The 19,265-nt window shown below is 37.1% G+C and overlaps 1 protein-coding gene across 2 annotated transcripts; it reads right to left on the minus strand.

The window, feature by feature from the left end:
- Window positions 1-3,724: 3,724 nt before the first annotated feature.
- LOC138691876 (zinc finger protein 239-like) lies at window positions 3,725-18,478 on the minus strand. Of its 2 annotated transcripts, XM_069814443.1 has the most exons (5): window positions 18,402-18,478; window positions 17,024-17,117; window positions 15,228-15,338; window positions 10,223-10,305; window positions 3,725-6,778 (listed from the first exon to the last, which is right to left on the minus strand). In XM_069814443.1, exons 2-5 carry the CDS (start codon window positions 17,099-17,101, stop codon window positions 6,040-6,042), a joined length of 1,011 nt encoding a protein of 336 aa, XP_069670544.1. In that variant the 5' UTR covers window positions 17,102-17,117; window positions 18,402-18,478; the 3' UTR covers window positions 3,725-6,039. The 2 variants fall into 2 exon arrangements, with proteins under 2 accessions (XP_069670544.1, XP_069670543.1); XM_069814442.1 differs by lacking the exon at window positions 18,402-18,478 and having other exon boundaries at window positions 17,024-17,548.
- Window positions 18,479-19,265: the final 787 nt, after the last annotated feature.

The raw sequence follows: 19,265 nt of genomic DNA on the forward strand, positions 1-19,265 counted from the left end.
TGCGATGCAACTGAAAATTGTTGAAACGTGCATAAATGAATGTGCAAGAATTTCGTAATGAAGCATGAGTGCTTTATTTCAACTAATTACAATTCTAGATACTGTAACAGTAATGAAAACTATAGGGTATAATTTTTCGTAATATACTATATGTATCTCGTTTTTACTTCAAATTGTGTATATTATCAAACGTCGTATTATTTACTCGTATAATGTAGGTTATTCACAAATAAAAAGGGCGCAATAATTTAAATTTAATAAGACAAATACGGTAAACTAACAATAATGGATTAGACAAGAGTAACATCGGTAACGCCGCACTTAGGCCTAATCACAACTTACTTTACATGCCAGTCAATGTTTCACTTTCAGGTATATATTATTACACATATTTAGCCTACTGTTTATAAGACCAAAATTTCACTTAACCACATAAGGGCGCAATATTTAATCGAAATAAAGGCAGGTATTACACATACGAACTTTGCCTGCAACAACGTAATTTTCACACCAAAAATAATATTATACCTTAAATTGCAAGTAAATTGTGTCTCAAGTGTCTCACAATCACTGTTTAAAATTTTACTGACGCAATTACACTGCATTTCAGAGAAATATATGTTATTCTTCATGCACTGCAACAAAGTCATATGGTTGAAAGACCGCCTTTCGCGATCAGCTGTTAAGGGAGTCACGTGGTCTGCCTTACGGCCTGTATTAGATCAAGATGGCAGTGGTCACAGAGTACTGAATCAACACCGCCTACTGAATACGGAGCAGATTTCGATAGCGATATTTTGTCACAGATATTTCGCGTCATCAGTCACAGGTTTATCTGTGACAAAAAAAAATACCTGTGACAAAATATCGGTTTGTGAAATATCGGCCATCTCTAAGTACGACCACTCTTTCTGAATTAAAACAAGTCTTGATCCAGACAATGCCAGAGTTCCAGTATTAAAGAAGCTCAGATATTATGATCTGTCCCAAGGCTTGTGTTCGGTTTATACGTAATATTCGTCCTTATGATTACATTTCACTGCCTGGCTGCAGCAGTCTGCATTCTCTTATTCTCCTGTATCAGATTTTGCATACTGTACATCAAATCCTGAATACCTGGCATCACTATTCCATAGTCTATATACACATCATCATCTGTACTACATGCCACAACACGAACTCTATTGCAAATTCCTCTCCACACGACTGCATTTTCTTCATCTTTTAAAATGGACACTATTGATATTCGTTTCTGGAATTTATTAGCCACAGATGTAGGTAATATTTTCGAGTTCAAAGTGAAATACCTTATTTTACAATACTACAGGGTGTATAATATAATTCATTATTGTAACCATATTATCAAATAATCGTATCACTTTATTTGTCACGCAATATTTACGTTCGGAATTTTTCTCGCTTATGCAAACCGGTACTTTTATGCTTGTTTCGTCCTGTACATGTAATTTTTGTTTGCGATAACACTGTATGATTGTGTAGGCTATTTATTTTGCATTCTGTGGTTGAGTGGAAGACAAGGCCTTAAGGCCTCCAATATGATAGGGCAAATAATGCATTATTATCATTATTATTATTATTATTATTATTATTATTATTATTTTGTTATAATTATTTGCACTTTGTTAGACCACATAAGTAACGAAATAATCACAGAAGAATTGAAAGTAAATGGAATGAGTGAATAGATTTAAATGACAACATTTGGACAGGATGGATTACAAAAGACTTCCAAAACAAATCTACAATCACAGACCTTTGTGTGAAAGAGATACAGCTAAACCATATAGAAGGAAGAACCATGGAGCAAAGTTGACGAGTATTATAATTATTATTATTATTACAACAAATTGGACGTAGTGATAGCTAATGTTCCAAATTGAGAATCGTTTTCTTACAAAGTGACCTCGTCTTCCAGGAAATGCAACCCAGCAGCGCTGTGAAAGTGGTCTCCCATTGTAGTGTCCTGGAATGATTTCCAATTTATGCGGTGCACAATTGCCCATTTGTGTAGCTTTATAAATCATTGTTTGTGAAGAAGTAGACCTACTCGTCATGTTTCATTATGATGGAAGTCAATTTGCACCAACTGTCTAATATCTAGGCGCAAGGTGACAAGTTCGGTCTCATATGGATATACGGAATACCTCCTAAGTCTGGAACCACACGCCACGTTTCCAGCTCATAGACCGTTTCCAGTATGTTCTCCAATATTTGGTTGCATAGCACTCCACGATGCGTTTCTTCACATGAGCCAGGCTAGAATTTTCTCTGGACAGAGTCCACAAGCATAAATCGAGAGGTGTTAGGTAGACCATTCTGTTGACCATCGACTGCCTGTCCAATGCAACTCCAGTCATTTGGGCTACCTGTTGACTGTTATCTTAGAACCAAATACAAATATCAACAGCTGTATAGCTTACCTATGCTGTATATGAAGAACAGTGCATGGAACAAGAAAAAGACAGGCATCGGTAATACAGGGTGAAGAATAGGATGGTAATACAAAGAGAACAAGATGAATAGAAAGAGAAAAGGGGGAATCCAAGGAGACTAATAGAGATATAAGCGAAAAAGGGGAATAAAGAAGAAAAGTGAACACACAAATGCACACAAAATAAATTGCTTCAGCAAATATTTTGATAAATATTTGACACAATTAAGATTTAAATGTAATTACAAAAGAGTAGAGAGTGCTTTCCACTCTCCAATAGAGTGATTAACAATTGAGATATACCACCGCATGCTCGTAACATGATGGAGTCTCAATACAGCAGTTGAGAAGTGGGGGAGGGAAGATTTGTATGGACCAACAGATGACTAAAAGCAATGCATGCCTCTGATTGAGTTTCTGGCTGATATGTACATCTATAGTCCACACCTGTGGAGTAACGGTCAGCGCGTCTGGCTGCGAAACCAGATGGCCCGGGTTCGAGCCCCGGTCGGGGCAAGTTACCTGGTTGAGGTTTTTTCCGGGGTTTTCCCTCAACCCAATACGAGCAAATGCTGGGTAACTTTCGGTGCTGGACCCCGGACTCATTTCACCGGCATTATCACCTTCATATCATTCAGACGCTAAATAACCTAGATGTTGATACAGCGTCGTAAAATAACCCAACTAAAAAAAAAAGATGTACATCTATTATCAGGCAGCACATCTCACTTGACGATATGTGTCAGAGGAAGAACAATTGTTTGTATGCACCTGAAGTCCTACTACTGTAATATGTAGCTAGTCAGCGATGTATGCAATGGAGGGAGAAAGGAACTGCCCACCCTACCCCATTATCTCCTGGCCTAGTTGCCTCATAAGTGGTGTCTTGTTGGTATCACTTGTGAGGTTCAGACCTGTCTTCAGACGGTTGTCTAAACAACAACACACGTTAAATATGGATAGTTAACAAGAAAAATGCACCTAAGATTTCATACTATTTTCACTTTGAAATTAATTACTAACAGAGTCATGATCAATCTTAACGAGAGCCAATGTGGGAACGTAGATAATTCCTTAGTTAATCTCAGCAAAGGCAAATATAATACACCTCCTGCCTACTGTTTAACTAACAGACATGTCTTCTCTGAATAAAACATTTATAACACAAATAGATTGTTTGTAAGTTTGTTCACACCTGTATATTAAAACTTTTAAGGCATACCACAGAGAAAATCAGTTAACTGAATATGAATCAATAATTTTTCTTGCCAATTCTGTAGTTATTTGAAACATTTATTAAATAAAACCTTAGTTACAACTCGCAGTTCAGATTTTACAGAGTACTCACTGGTTACTTTATTCAGGAAATGCTTAACTTTTCCAGCAGACACTTGCTTGCATTGATAAAGTTTATTTTATGTCTTACACTGCACTTACTTATACATACTTAAGTTAGCGGAAGAGTACATGTTTATGAATGAACTCGCTGCTTTCCTATCTAAGGTTAAGAAAAACAAATACAACAGAAAGTATATTATTAAGAATTATTAATATTTGAATTTAGGAGGCAAACTTATAGCTCTAATAAAATTAATGTTGTTGTTTTCTAATGCCAGGCGTTTGACAATAAAGTCATTTGACCTCTTGCACTCCAATATTTTTCAAAAATATTATCATGACCAGCCAATGAAGCACAGATTTTGAGGTGTTCCGAATCCATTTCTTGGTTTGAGTTTCACAATGGGCAGTTAGGGGACTGATATATTCCAATTCTATGCAGGTGTTTGGCCAAACAATCATGGCCTGTTGCCAAACTAAATGCAGCTACAGACGATTTTCGTGGTAAATCGGGAATTAACTGTGGATTTTGATGCAGAGAGTTCCATTTTTTCCCTTGAGATTGTGTTATCAAATAAAATTAATGTAGAATCAAGTGACGCACAATTCATTAATTTCTTTGTTGTATATAAACAAAAACTTGTGCATAGTACGGGAAATCTGTAAGCTGGTCATCTATTCGTTATGTAAATACTACAAGTTTCCCGGGCTTACTACTTAAAGCGAGCAGTTATTGAAATTAAAATTGGTATATGCATTTACTGACAAGCAGAGGTAACTCTGTGGACTGTCTGCTACATTCTCCATGTTTTCCCCCTTCTATATTTATCTTATCTTCAAGCCAATTCCTCCATTGCTTTGTCTACCTTTCAGTTCGGACGAGGGCTGCATCACGAGAAGGTCACGCAGGTTATCTCGAGAGAATTCAGTTCAGTTTGTTTGAAGCGGTCTCACAGACGTACAATAGTAGTTGCCTCCGTGTATTTCACATACAAGTTTTCGTTATTTTTCTAAATTTTTCGACCTGTTGTGTGGTATAACTGTCATCTCTACATGTAAACAAGGAGGGAAAAGTATGACTTTCTAGGCAATGTGGTTTCTACATTTAAAGAGAAAAAACACATATCCGTGCTCTGGATGTGGAGTGCCTGTTTGCTTGGAGTGCTCCAGGAAAATCTGTGTGAGGTATTTGCACGAAGATTGAGTGGTGCTATGAAGGAGTGCAGTGTTGTGCTCTTTGATTTTTTAAAAACTGGAGAGTGAAAAGTATGCTTTTTTATACAGTAAACATGTTCCCTCCCAGAAAATTGGACAAAATATTCACTGACATGTTCCACTGCAGTAAATATTAGCAGTGTATTCTGAATTCTTATTATTTTGACAATATAAAAACATGATAATCATTTAATATATTCAGAAATGAAAACGTTGGAAAGAGCAACAAGTCATACTGCACTTTTTTATTTTTATTGTTTGTAACTGTTTCAGAATATTTCAGTTTCCCAAATGACTTAAATTTACATACTATAATATTCTGTAGATATATATCGATGGTCAGTATGATGCCGATGTACATAATAAATTCTTATTTTATAAATATTTATAAAATAGTTACTTGACAATAACTGTCCATAGTGCGTAAAGGTTTGCAATAAATCACTTAGATGAGAACTCAATCTTATTCATTTAACCCAAAGAATTACTACTTACTTGAAGCGATACGATTATTTCTGAAAGCGCGCGTGTTGACAAAAACACATTCAATAAGGCCCATTCACAATGAAAATTAAACATAACCGTAACATAAACACAGAAGTTTGCGCCCAGGCTATCAAATGGGATCATTCACAATGATTCACATAAGCATTGATGTAAACATTACTGTAAGACGTTAACATGAAAGTTTGCAAACTCCAAACTTTCATGCTTATGCTTACGTGATTTGCAAACAGAACACAATCGTGGAGCGCTGGAGTATACGACAGAATATGAGGAAATGGCGTCGTTGTTATGTTTCCATGGTTACCAAGTATGTTTGCGGTTATGTTTATGTTCCCATCGTGAATGATGGTATGACTTCTTGATTTTACCGTAACGTTTATATTCTAAAGTTAACGCTTACGTTATGTCTAATTTTCATTGTGAATGAGCCTATAGGCATCTGATTATAATGTTTTATCACTAGTAAGTATGGGAAAATGCGCATTCAGAATTCCACGAAGTGAAAAACATTCACAGAATTCGCACTTTTATGGCTTCTTGCCAGCATGTGTCCGCGAATGGGACTTCAGATGACTCGCGTGGGAGAAACACTTGCCGCACACAACACAAGCGAACGGCTTCTCCCCGGAATGACTGATGGAATGCGACTGGAGATGCGCCAGCTCCCAGAAACTCCTGCCGCATACGTCACACTTGAACGGCTTCGTGGCTGAATGCGAGCGAGAATGGATCTGCAGGTCTCTCATATGCGAGAAGCATTTCCCACAGCTTCCGCATTTGAACGACTTCTCGTTGGCGTGCTGGCTTTCGTGATTCCTCAGATTCCCTGAATGCGAGAAGCATTTGCCACACACGTTGCACTTGAATTGCTTTTCGCCCGCATGTTGACATGTGTGAATCATCAAATTCGCTCTCTCAGAGAAGCCTTTTCCACACACATCGCACTTGAATCGCTTCTCGCCCGAGTGCAGGCGGTAATGGACTTTCAGATTATTATTCGTCGTGAAGGAGTTGTTACAGACGTCACACTTGAATGGCTTGTGTTCCGAATGGGTTAGCAGATGCCTTCTCAAAGATCGGTCATTTGACAGATCCTTGTCGCAGATATTACACCTGAATGACACGGCACCAGCCTCCATGTCAGACGGCAGTTCGTTGCAGTCAGCAGAACTTCCCCACGTCTGATCCTCTGGACTATGCTTCAGTGTCGCATCCCCTTCTTGTGTGATACTGCAGTACTGTGATGTCATTTCTTGATCCTCAAAGCTGTCATAAAAATTCACTATAAGTCTGGGGAGCAGCATTACGTCCTCTCATAAGCAAGTTCAGTGTTTCCTAAGATTTTAATGATTTTTTTTATCGTTGAACAATGCTATGGTTATTATTGCATAATGTGGGAAATGAAACTCTTTAGTTACTAATCATAGAAAGGAGACGACACAGTTAGAGATTATACAGTCCTTTCGAAGTATAAAGTTATGCTATGGTTATTATTGCATAATGTGGGAAATGAAACTCTTTAGTTACTAATCATAGAAAGGAGACGACACAGTTAGAGATTATACAGTCCTTTCGAAGTATAAAGTTATGCTATGGTTATTATTGCATAATGTGGGAAATGAAACTCTTTAGTTACTAATCATAGAAAGGAGACGACACAGTTAGAGATTATACAGTCCTTTCGAAGTATAAAGTTATGCTATGGTTATTATTGCATAATGTGGGAAATGAAACTCTTTAGTTACTAATCATAGAAAGGAGACGACACAGTTAGAGATTATACAGTCCTTTCGAAGTATAAAGTTATGCTATGGTTATTATTGCATAATGTGGGAAATGAAACTCTTTAGTTACTAATCATAGAAAGGAGACGACACAGTTAGAGATTATACAGTCCTTTCAAAGTATAAAGTTATGCTATGGTTATTATTGCATAATGTGGGAAATGAAACTCTTTAGTTACTAATCATAGAAAGGAGACGACACAGTTAGAGATTATACACTCCTTTCAAAGTATAAAGTTATTCAAAAGTAAGTTCCCATTTTGAAATTGTAATATGTTTGTCAAATTCTTATATTCCACAAAAATAAAGACACCAATTTGTTCGTAGTAAAGAAATGGAATTTTAACAAAAGGCGAAAAAATTAAATATGACCACCACCGTGTTGTTCAATAAGAAATAGTCTTTCTTCTATGCTATAAACGGCGTTAGTAAGCACATTCCTAGGGATGTTTTGAATGACATCCGATATTTTGATTACAGTAGGTTATTTTACGACGCTTTATCAGCATCTTAGGTTATTTAGCGTCTGAATGAGATGAAGATGATAATGCCGGTGAAATGAGTCTGGGGTCCAACACCAAGTTATCCCGGAAAAAACCTCAACCAGGTAACTTGCCCCGACCGGGAATCGAACCCGGGCCACCTGGTTTCAAGGCTAGACGCGCTAACCGTTACGCCACAGGTGTGGACGACATGGGATATGGACTGTTTCAGTTCCTTCTGTGTGGTAGGTCCACTAAGAAATACCTTTTCTTTTAGATAACCCCATAACCAGTAGTCAGCTGGATTTATGTCTGGTGACCTAGAAGGCCAACTGTTCGGAAAATGCCTACTAATTACACGATCACCAAATGTGTTGCACAATAACAACACCAGACAGTAACCTGGATATCATGTAATCCTTGCTCTATAATTGTGTTCGGGTTATCTCCTGCCCATATCCTGCAATTATGAGTGTTAAAGCCTCCGTTCAATTCGAAATGAGCCTCATCTATCCATTTTTCAATCGTTCAATATCTTTTCAATGCATATGCATAAGTCTACTGCATTCGTAATAGCACTGAAGGAGGCCAATTCGAACTTGTAAAGGTAAGAATTATTAAAATTACTCTCCTACAATAGCCCTCTGTATTCTGAACAACAATTGTTTATTCAAACGTGACACAGTTACCATAGCAATGAAACACACATTGATAACAAAACGCCAAATCTTTTAAAAATAATGATATCTTAATATTTAATATCTGAGGAGAAAAATTCGCTCCGGCGCCGGAGATCGAACCCGGGTCCTTGGTTCTACGTACCAAGGGCTCTGACCACTGAGCTACGCCGAATTCAATCCACACCACCGGATCGAACCCTCCTCCTTCAGTGTTTCCCTTTGTGGCCTGATTCCAAGTTAGGCATATATGTTGACGTATATGTCCAGAGCCACCGGCGTGGCTCAGTCGGTTAAGGCGCTTGCCTGTCGGTCTGAAGTTGCGTTCGGGAGCGGGTTCGATCCCCGCTTGGGTTTTTTCCCAGGTTTTCCCCAGCCGTAATGTGAATGCAAGTTAATCTATAGCGAATCCTCGGCCTCATCTCGCCAAAAATCATCTCGCTATCACCAATCTCATCGACGCTAAATGACCTAGTTGATACAGCGTCGTTAAATAACCAACTAAAAAAATACATATATGTCTAGTGTCAACTGCACTCAGCTGAGTGACTTATTTGGCCGGGATTCCGCAGTTATCACGCACTGCTACCTTTGAGAATATTGTGGATAATGGTATCTGCTGATATGTACAGGTGATACATACTTACTTACTTACAAATGGCTTTTAAGGAACCTGAAGGTTCATTGCCGCCCTCACATAAGCCCGCCAGCGGTCCCTATCCTGTGCAAGATTAATCCAGTCTCTATCATCATACCCCACCTCCCTCAAATCCATTTTAATATTATCCTCCCATCTACGTCTCGGCCTCCCTAAAGGTCTTTTTTCCTCCGGTCTCCCAACTAACACTCTATATGCATTTCTGGATTCGCCCATACGTGCTACATGCTCTGCCCATCTCAAACGTCTGGATTTAATGTTCCTAATTATGTCAGGTGAAGAATACAATGCGTGCAGTTCTGTGTTGTGTAACTTTCTCCATTCTCCTGTAACTTCATCCCGCTTAGCCCCAAATATTTTCCTAAGCACCTTATTCTCAAACACCCTTAACCTATGTTCCTCTCTCAGAGTGAGAGTCCAAGTTTCACAACCACATAGAAGAACCGGTAATATAACTGTTTTATAAATTCTAACTTTCAGATTTTTTGACAGCAGACTGGATGATAAAAGCTTCTCAACTGAATAATAACACGCATTTCCCATATTTATTGTACGTTTAATTTCCTCCCGAGTGTCATTTATATTTGTTACTGTTGCTCCAAGATATTTGAATTTTTCCACCTCTTGGAAGGATAAATCTCCAATTTTTATATTTCCATTTCGTACAATATTCTGGTCACGAGACATAACATGTATGGTGGGTCCCTATCACCACGGCATGGCGCGTCCTCAGGTTGCAGATAGAGGAGACGGCCTCCAGATATGGAGGGTAGCTGCGAATATATTGAATAAGCAGTCGTGGACAGCCGATAAGGGGTGGTCCTCCAGCTTGGGGGTTGGGCGAAGGGTTAACAACCCATCACCGTAAAAAACAGCTTGTTACGAATTCCTACAATAAGCCTCGGAATGGGACAGGTGATACAGCTGTTTCAAAATGGGAATTTACTTTTGAATAGCTCTATACTACTGGATACAAGATTCTAAAGTTACTGTTCAACTTCAAGAATATTTCGGGTGGAGTGTAGACAAATAATAGCATGATCGTGTTCGTGGATCAGTTGTGAATACCCTTCGCCCTCAATGAAGTGAAGTGTAACACACACACTCACCTCTTGGGCCTGGCTTCAGCTCCCTCTGTCTTCACTTGCAGTGACAAGTCCCGATTCACTCTGGTCAAATCACGTGACTCTTTCTGAAGAAGAAAACTCAGTAAAACACAGATTTAGCATATAAAATTATTGTATACTACAAATGGAACTGAATCGAGGCTTAAAAAAGAATAATGTTAAAATAAAGACGGAACCATGATTGTAGGCATAATTTTCTCTACAGGCTACTAGCTGGTCACTTGGATCATGTACCGCAGGGATTTCAATGATAAATTTATATTTTGTATTATCGGTATTGGCTCCCCTAATTATTATAGAAGAAAATGTCATTAAAGACTTTTCTAGAGAATAAATTCTGAATCCAAATGTTTTGTCAAATTAATGTTTTGATTATTAGTGTTTGGAATTATTTAAAAATAAAAAGTAATTATAACCATCTTTAATGAAAACTTGATTACACTAGGTCATGGATAACTGATATTTGTGCTTAAAACAAAATGGTTAGGATCCAACCAGTTATGATAAAATTTAAAGACGAAACAAATGAATGTGACATCAATGTGAATTCATTTCTTTTACAGATTAACAATGAAAATGCCAATGTATGCAATATTTCAGGCCAAATTAGTAAATCACAATAAATGTTCAAATAGACCTCTATTTGCTGCTAAACAATAACCAAGTCTATTATAAAACTCTCGTCTGACATTTGCTAGCTGCATGTTTCATATCTTGTTGCATTCTCTACGTGCAATGTTTCCAGTATCATTTAATAATTTGAACTTTTTTTTTCATGGAATATATTTTCTCAGATTAATAAATTAACCATAAACATTTATGTCTTTGCATTCAGTTGTTTTTACTAATCCATGGCGCATTATGATTAGCATGTATTAAAAGGTTTGTTCCAGGAAGCAATTCGGAACTAATACCGAACTTCTTTCGACACATGCGCCAGTTGTGTATGGTGTCAGAATTACTTCAGGCTTTGAAGTTGTTGAAACGATTCTTGAACACTTCTTTCATTGACTTGGGAATTTCTCCTCATATTAAAATTATATTCATCTTCCAAACTGAATTCGTCATAAATATATCGCTATCACCTTCCAAATCACTCATGTTGGAAGCTGTGTAACATGTTGGAAGCGTTTAACTTAAAAATCCTTCCCCTTAACCCCACCCATCACACAGCTACTACTGAAACTCTAATAGATCTAACTATTACAAACAATCCTGATAGAATTGTAACATCAGGGCAGTTGCCTGTTCCTGGAATTTCCGCGCACGAATTAATATTCGCAGAGTATTCTCTCCAGTGTCCGAAAGCTGCAGCGAAATTCATTACATACAGAGATCTAAAACATGTCGACGACGATCAATTAATTTCCGACGCTATGGAATTGCCATGGCATACAATATTTAACTTAGTCACTGTTGATGAAAAATTGACAGCTTTTAATAACATGGTGATGCAATTGTTTGATAAACATGCACCATTAAGGAAAAGACGCGCCACTCATCGCCCTGCTCCATGGACGACTGATAACATACGTAACCTCATGGCGTCACGTGACGCTGCCTACAGCAAGTATAGACATAAATCTGAGGAAAATTTTTACAACTATAAAAAAATTAGGAACAGAACAACGCAAAGTATTAGAAATGCCAAACGCCGTCATGCTCTCAGTCCTGTCGACCCCTCCATTACCCCACGGCATCTTTGGAAGCATTTACGTGACATGGGAATAGGAAGTAAAACTACAGAAACTGAAATCCCAAACATATCACTTGATAAACTTAATCAGTTCTTTACTTCAACACCCACCTCACAACCTGACAAACAACAAAAACTTAACACCATTAATACTCTCTTAGACATTCCTCTTCCTGCTAGCGAAAAGTTTCTCTTCTCTAATATTACAGACATACATTCGGGAGGAAATCAAACGCAGAATAAATATGGGAAATGTCTATTATTATTCGGTTGAGAAGCTTTAGTTATCCGGTCTGCAATAAAAAAGCCCGAAAGTTAGAATTTATAAGACAGTTATATTACCAGTTCTTCTGTATGTTTCTGAAACTTGGACTCTGACTTTGAGAGAGGAACATAGGTTAAGGGTGTTTGAGAATAAGGTGCTTAGGAAAATATTTGGGGCTAAGAGGGATGAAGTTACAGGAGAATGGAGAAAGTTACACAACACAGAACTGCACGCATTGTATTCTTCACCTGACATAATTAGGAACATTAAATCCAGACGTTTGAGATGGGCAGGACATGTAGCACGTATGGGCGAATCCAGAAATGCATATAGAGTGTTAGTTGGGAGGCCGGAGGGAAAAAGACCTTTGGGGAGGCCGAGACGTAGATGGGAAGATAATATTAAAATGGATTTGAGGGAGGTAGGATATGATGGTAGAGACTGGATTAATCTTGCTCAGGATAGGGACCAATGGCGGGCTTATGTGAGGGCGGCAATGAACCTACGGGTTCCTTAAAAGCCAGAATTAAGTAATATTACAGACATAGAAGTTAGGCAGGCTCTTATAAACACTAGATCTACAGCGCAAGGCTCTGACAACATAAACATGGTTTTTATTAATAAATTAATCAATATCGTGCTTCCTGTGATAACACATATTTTTAATTCCTCCATCATTACGTCTACCTACCCAAATCTTTGGAAAACGGCTTTAGTGCGTCCAACACCTAAAGTAAACACACCTACATCTCCTAAAGTCTATCGGTCAATCTGCATTCTTCCCGTTCTGTCAAAGGCTCTTGAACGTATTCTCCATAAGCAATTAAGCAAATATCTGATTGAATTTAATATTATCGACCCCTTCCAATCTGGATTTAGAAGCGGGCATAGCACTTCCTCTGCTTTATTGAATTTAACTGAGGATATACGACAGGCTATGGATAAACGACTAGCAACAATATTAATTTTATTGGATTATAGCAAAGCGTTTGACTTAGTGTGTTAAATTTTTCTGACAGCGTTATCACCTGGATGCACTCCTACCTCAATGGCCGGCAGCAGCGTGTTGTCTTTAATAATCGGTTCTCCTCCTGGCAGACAGTAGAGTCAGGATTTCCCCAGGGTTCGGTATTGGGTCCATTGCTTTTCTGTCTCTATATTAACGATATCGCCAAGTCATTTAAATATTGCAGATGACGTTCAATTATACATTTCCGCCAATCCTGATAGACTAAGTGACTGCATTAATAGACTCAATAAAGATCTCGAATCCGTTTCACCTTGGTCTCAACAATTAGGACTTAACTTAAATACAGATAAATCACAGGCCATCTTATTTTCGAATAAAAGATTAATCCCCGATATTAATAAGCTGAACCTTCCTCCTGTGACTCTGAATAAAGCGATCATTACATTCAGTTCAACTGTAAAAAAACCTGGGAGTTCATTTTGAATCTAACCTTACCTGGGACACGCATATCAAACACTCATGCAAGAAAGTGTTTTCCACTCTTGACTCGTTAAAAAGATTGTATCACTATCCAGCTAAATTAAAGCAGACGCTTGTACAGACTCTTATTATGCCTCATTTCGATTATTGTGACGCTTTATTCAGTGATCTCAGGGTGGATTTATCCCAGAAACTGCAACGTGTTCATAATGCGTGTGTTCGTTTCATTTGTAATGTCCGCTACTACGATCACATTTCGCCTTCTTTCGATAAATTATTGTGGCTCAGGTTAAATGAGAGGAGAAAGTTACATTCCCTTTCTCTCTTATACCGAATTTTGCACACCTCTACTTCCTCTTACTTAAATACTCGGTCACAATATGATAACACGCTAGAAATACCACTGCACACATCATCTCTTTATTCTTCATCTTTCACTGTTGCTACTTCTCGTCACTGGAATTCTCTGCCGCCTGAAGTCAAGGGCTGCCGAACTTTAATTTCCTTTAAATGTAACTTAGAAAAATATCTTATGATGAGTTGCCAGACCTAACGTATTGCAAATGTGTTCCACTGTATTTATTTTTATTTTTTTGTTATTTTTATTATCTAAATCGTGTTTATTTATCACTTAACGCCAATATGTATCCCACTGTGTTGTTGTTTTTTATTATTAACCTATTTTTCGTGTACATTTTATTCAATTGTCGGTCTCTGGTTTAATTATGTAAATCCTACTTAATTGTAATCTAATACTAATATGTATACTAATGTGTTTATTTTTATTTTCACTGTGTACATTTTTCTTTTTTATTGGATTATCGGCTTGTTTTTATGTGATTCGTATTTGATTCTAACAAATTAATATGTATTTCACTATGTTTATTTTTATTTTATGAGGTAAATTTTATGTAACTACCTCTTTTGATCTCATTATGTATCAGTATGTAATTACTCAATTCTGATCCAGTTTTATGTTCAAATTTGTAAGCAAGTTTTAATCCTGGTTGAGTGTAAGAGAAGGCCTTACGGCCTTAACTCTGCCAGGTTAAATAAAGCCATTATTATTATTTTTCTTATTTTTTTTTTAACCTGCCCAGTCTCGAAGCATTTTAACCTTACCTTCAGATTAAACCATCTGCGATTCTGAACCATGCTGGAACAAACCTAAAAATTAGTGCAGTTTCTGTGGCAGGAGTATTTTATATTATTGTTTGGATTTTTTATCCCCAGCCAAAAATTGTTTTTAATGGTATAAAAAAACTTTGACATTTTCTTCTATAATAAGTAGGGAAGCTAATATATCAAAATACAAATTTTAGCACTGAAATCCGTACGGTGGTCATGACACTGTATATTCAAGGTTCCAATCTGAGGCACCAAACTTATTAGAATTAAATTATTTTTCTTTTCGAATCCGAAAACTTAAGTCAAAATAACTGTTCGAATACAGGATATATTGGAACAAAGAAATAAATGGCCAATAGCACACCGAAATGTTCAAATCACACACTCATAGAGCACAACACACAGCAGGCAGAGCTGTATACACATAGTGACCGTGAGGTCGACTCACCTCAGCTTCACTCTTCAGCAAGGGAAAATGAACTGACTCAGGAGCTTCCTCAACTTTGATCTCATATTCCGATTTTATCCCAGTCATGTGCTGATCCAGTAAATTTTCTTCCTACAGAAGATACAACCATCATAAACTTCTACAATGCTGTTTAGGGTCACTCCATGTCAATTGGTCTTATATATAAAAAAATTGTTTGCATAAAAAATACATTTCTGCAAGTTAAAATACATAGCACAGTCTTGAAGACATGGATATACAGCACTTTAAAATAAAAATCTACATGTTCCCATAAGGAGACAGTTCAACCATGTTAATTGAAAGAATAACTTCAATCGTCATTTGTTTCTTATGTTGGCCTGGAGAGAAATAAAAAATAGGTTGCAGCCGCCAAATTACTCTTCAAGGAACGACCACTCATATAAATTGAGGGAAAGAAGACAGAGGACGGACACTGGAAAGTTTTCTTTTCTCAATCGTACTATCAGAGATTGGAATGCTTTACCTGCAGACTTACTAAAGGCTTTACCAACAACCAAAAATGTATTTAAAAATAGACTTAAGGACCTTACTAATAGACGATAATTATACACAGTATTTAAAGGGTGTAAATGATATGTTGTTATTGAAGTGTTGTATCAGTGAAGAATTATGTTGTGTCAGGGAAGTGTGTTGTGTAAGTGAAGAAGTATGTCGTGTCAGTGAAGTGTGCTGTGCAAGTGAAACGTGTTCCTGTCAGTGAAGTTTTATAGTTTATAGTGGCAGTGCAAAGTATTTGAACAGTGAAATGTTTTTGAAGTGTTAGTGAAATCAAGATAGAATCAGTGAAATGTGTCGTAGTTCCAGTGCAGTGAGTGAGTTGTCAGCGAAATGAGTGTAGTGCTGAAAGGTACTTGTGCAGGTATGAACATATCATACTCGCGGGTTTCAGTTCGAACTCAGGGTTAAGATAAAAATTGGATTTACTTTAAATGTTATTTTAAGTGTTAGTGCTTCATTTAATTTAGGATGCTCCCTGTTGTTGTTGTTATTATTATTATTATTATTATTATTATTAGTATTATTAATTTATTATTAATCGTATTTTTTATTATCATTATTGAGTGTAATTAGTTACCACTGCCACCGGGTATATACCCATTTGCAGTGTGAATAAATACATACATACATACATACTGAGAGATCATGGATCTGGCCAAAGAAGCAAGACGTACCTATAGAGAAAGAAACTTTCTCTATAGTTAAAAAAGTGAAACATGCAAGAGTTATAAATAAGCGTGGAGAGTTTGCACAGACAAAACTTGGTGAAAAAGCATGGTAAAGCGTCATTTCAGACAAAGGATAATTTCTGAGGATCTTCATGCTTGATATATTCTTCAATAAAATTTGTATCAAGATTACAATTTTTTTCGGAGTTAACCATTCCGTGGCAATGAAATCGTCTGTTGAAATGTAACTTAAAATACAGCCTCAATGTCAGTATTTCTTTGTCATTGTCTCAGGAAGTGCCATATGAACAATTTTCCTCTACTGAATTCACTCGCAGGAAACATTTAACTGCACATGTTTACTGAACACATAGTCCTGCAAATGGAAAGCAGTATTTCTAACCTAATTTATCTCAAACACGTTAAGTGCATTTCTAAGATGTTATGATGTGACAATTAGAACTTGCAACTTTGAATCTACATAGTATAGTCGTATCTATTCATCCGACTGCGAATTAGTAGTCGGAAACTTTTGAGTTACTGTACATGATATGCCTACATTGTCATATCTTTTTTTTTTATACTTACTTCTAATAAAAAATCTCTGGCGCCATTTGATTGTATAGCCAACGGATCAACCTCTGGTTCTGTCTTGATTACGTCCATCACAACTGAAAGAGAGCTTTGAAACAAACTGACATTCATTTGTGGACTGTGATATGACGAATGCATATTATCGGTATTAGTGACTTGTGGATCTGATCACACATATTTCTCATGCGCTAAATGATATTCCTCAATAATTCCTCTCCTGTAAGAGCATCCAGTTCACGTTGCTCGCGAGGAGAGCTTGATTTAAGTTGGGGCAATACTGTCGTCGCAGGTGACGTCACATAAATATTGTAAAAGTACAGAATCTCTTCCCAGAAATCATACCGCACATAATAATTTCTCTTTTTATCTTCTGGTAATTGTTTACAGGATCAATATAGAGTATCCACCAGCCACTGAAAGAATATTGCACACTTTTATCACTGCCAATGTGGCGCTATAAACCAGCTTTCAATACTTTTATCATAATCACAACACATTTCAATTATTATTGTGTATTATGTGACAGGTTAGGTTAGGTTAGATTTTTTTTAGTAGTTATTTTACGACACTTTATCATTAGCGTCTGAATGAGATGAAGGTGATAATGCCGGTGAAATGAGTCCGGGGTCCAACATCGAAAGTTACCCAGCATTTGCTCATATTGGGTTGAGGGAAAACCCCGGAAAAAAACCTCAACCAGGTAACTTGCCCCGACCGGGAATCGAACCCGGGCCACCTGGTTTCGCAGTCAGACGCGCTGACCGTTACTCCACAGGTGTGGACTAGGTTAGATTAGGTGTCTAGTCATTACATTATATATGTATATACAATATAGTACAATAAGAATTTAAATGTGTTGTGGTTGTGATAAAAGTGTTGAAAATTGGTTTATAGCGCCATATTGGCAGTGATAAAAGTGTGCAATAGCCTATTCGTTCAATGGCTGGTGGATACACTATATTAACCTTTAAATAAATTACATTTCCTTATAACATGTTCAAACATATATTAACACAAATGCGGAGACATACCAAATCTGTTCCACACAGAAATATGAATTGGTCGAAACTTTGATAGCTTCTCACAATACACATTTCGTGGATCTCATACCACTTAATAATCCCTTCAACTAACCCACTAATCTTGTCACATACCTCGGCTTAATATCACTTAGTTATCCCCTTATTTAACCCATCTAACCCATAAAGAAACTGAAATCAGACGCCAGTCCCGTGTATGGGATGGGGCGATATCGAAGACTGGCCCAATATCAAACACCAAAAATTCGTAATTCCTCGTACTTATCAACGGAAACTTAATAACTAGAATCAGTATTCAGCAAGAAAAAAGTAGCTTATTTCAAAAGTATTACCAGGCTTTCAGCAAAATGAATGGAAAACAGCTCTTGAAAACTAGATACTACTGAATGCACAGTGCGTTGATACGTCCAAGATGCCGTGGAACAAACAATAATACAACCATTGCTTACGAGATTAAAACGAATACAACTACACAGCATAATATAATATGATAAAATGCTTGGTACACAAGCAATCCGACGATTTACAAATAAAACATATAAAAATAAAAACAATTCTTAGTAGACTATATTATGTAGTTTCTTACCTCTCTTTTTACGCACAATACAAAACATCGATTTTCTCGCGCAATCTGTGTAAGCTATGCTTTATTAGGAAGTAGCCTATGCCTTTTCATATAATTTATGCTAGCAGTAGCAGTAGCAAAAAAAAGTTTTCGGAGTTCTTTCATCTGCGAGTTAGTCTCCTGGACATTTTATGCTATCCTTTAACTCATATGAGTTGTAGCTGTCTAGTCTTGATCAATTCCAGAATTTTCACTCGTCATTCATTTTGCTCGGTGACTGTTTCAAAGATTTGAGTTATCTCCTCCTCTGTAAGATCTAGAGATTGGTTCAAGTTTGGAACCGGTGCTAAATTTTTAGCAAAAGGCACCCAGTTTTCGTTCAGCTTGGGTCAGTATGCCTCAGAGCATCGTTTCTCAAACTATGGTCCGCGGACCACCTTTGGTCCTCGAGGTCTGCCCTTGTGGTCCTTCAAAAAAATACAGAAGAAAACATAAAATTCAAACGAATTGCGTATCACACTATAGCTGAAAAATCTCAGAGTTTGTAAATGACACATGGTAATCGCCTTTCACATTTTTTTTCCAGTACAGACATTTTATGAACTTTATTTACCCTACCCGTCTATAGACT

This window comes from Periplaneta americana, chromosome 16 (assembly GCF_040183065.1).
Source record: "Periplaneta americana isolate PAMFEO1 chromosome 16, P.americana_PAMFEO1_priV1, whole genome shotgun sequence".
NCBI lineage: Eukaryota > Metazoa > Arthropoda > Insecta > Blattodea > Blattidae > Periplaneta > Periplaneta americana.

What these genes read in the sequence shown, in the direction of transcription:
- LOC138691876 (XM_069814442.1), bottom strand. Translation starts at nt 17,167, where the DNA reads ATGCATTCGTCATATCACAGTCCACAAATGAATGTCAGTTTGTTTCAA. An exon ending in CCAGAGATTTTTTATTAGAA is followed by an intron (nt 15,339 to 17,023) that starts GTAAGTATAAAA and finishes TATCTTCTGTAG; the next exon opens with GAAGAAAATTTACTGGATCA. An exon ending in TGCTGAAGAGTGAAGCTGAG is followed by an intron (nt 10,306 to 15,227) that starts GTGAGTCGACCT and finishes TTTCTTCTTCAG; the next exon opens with AAAGAGTCACGTGATTTGAC.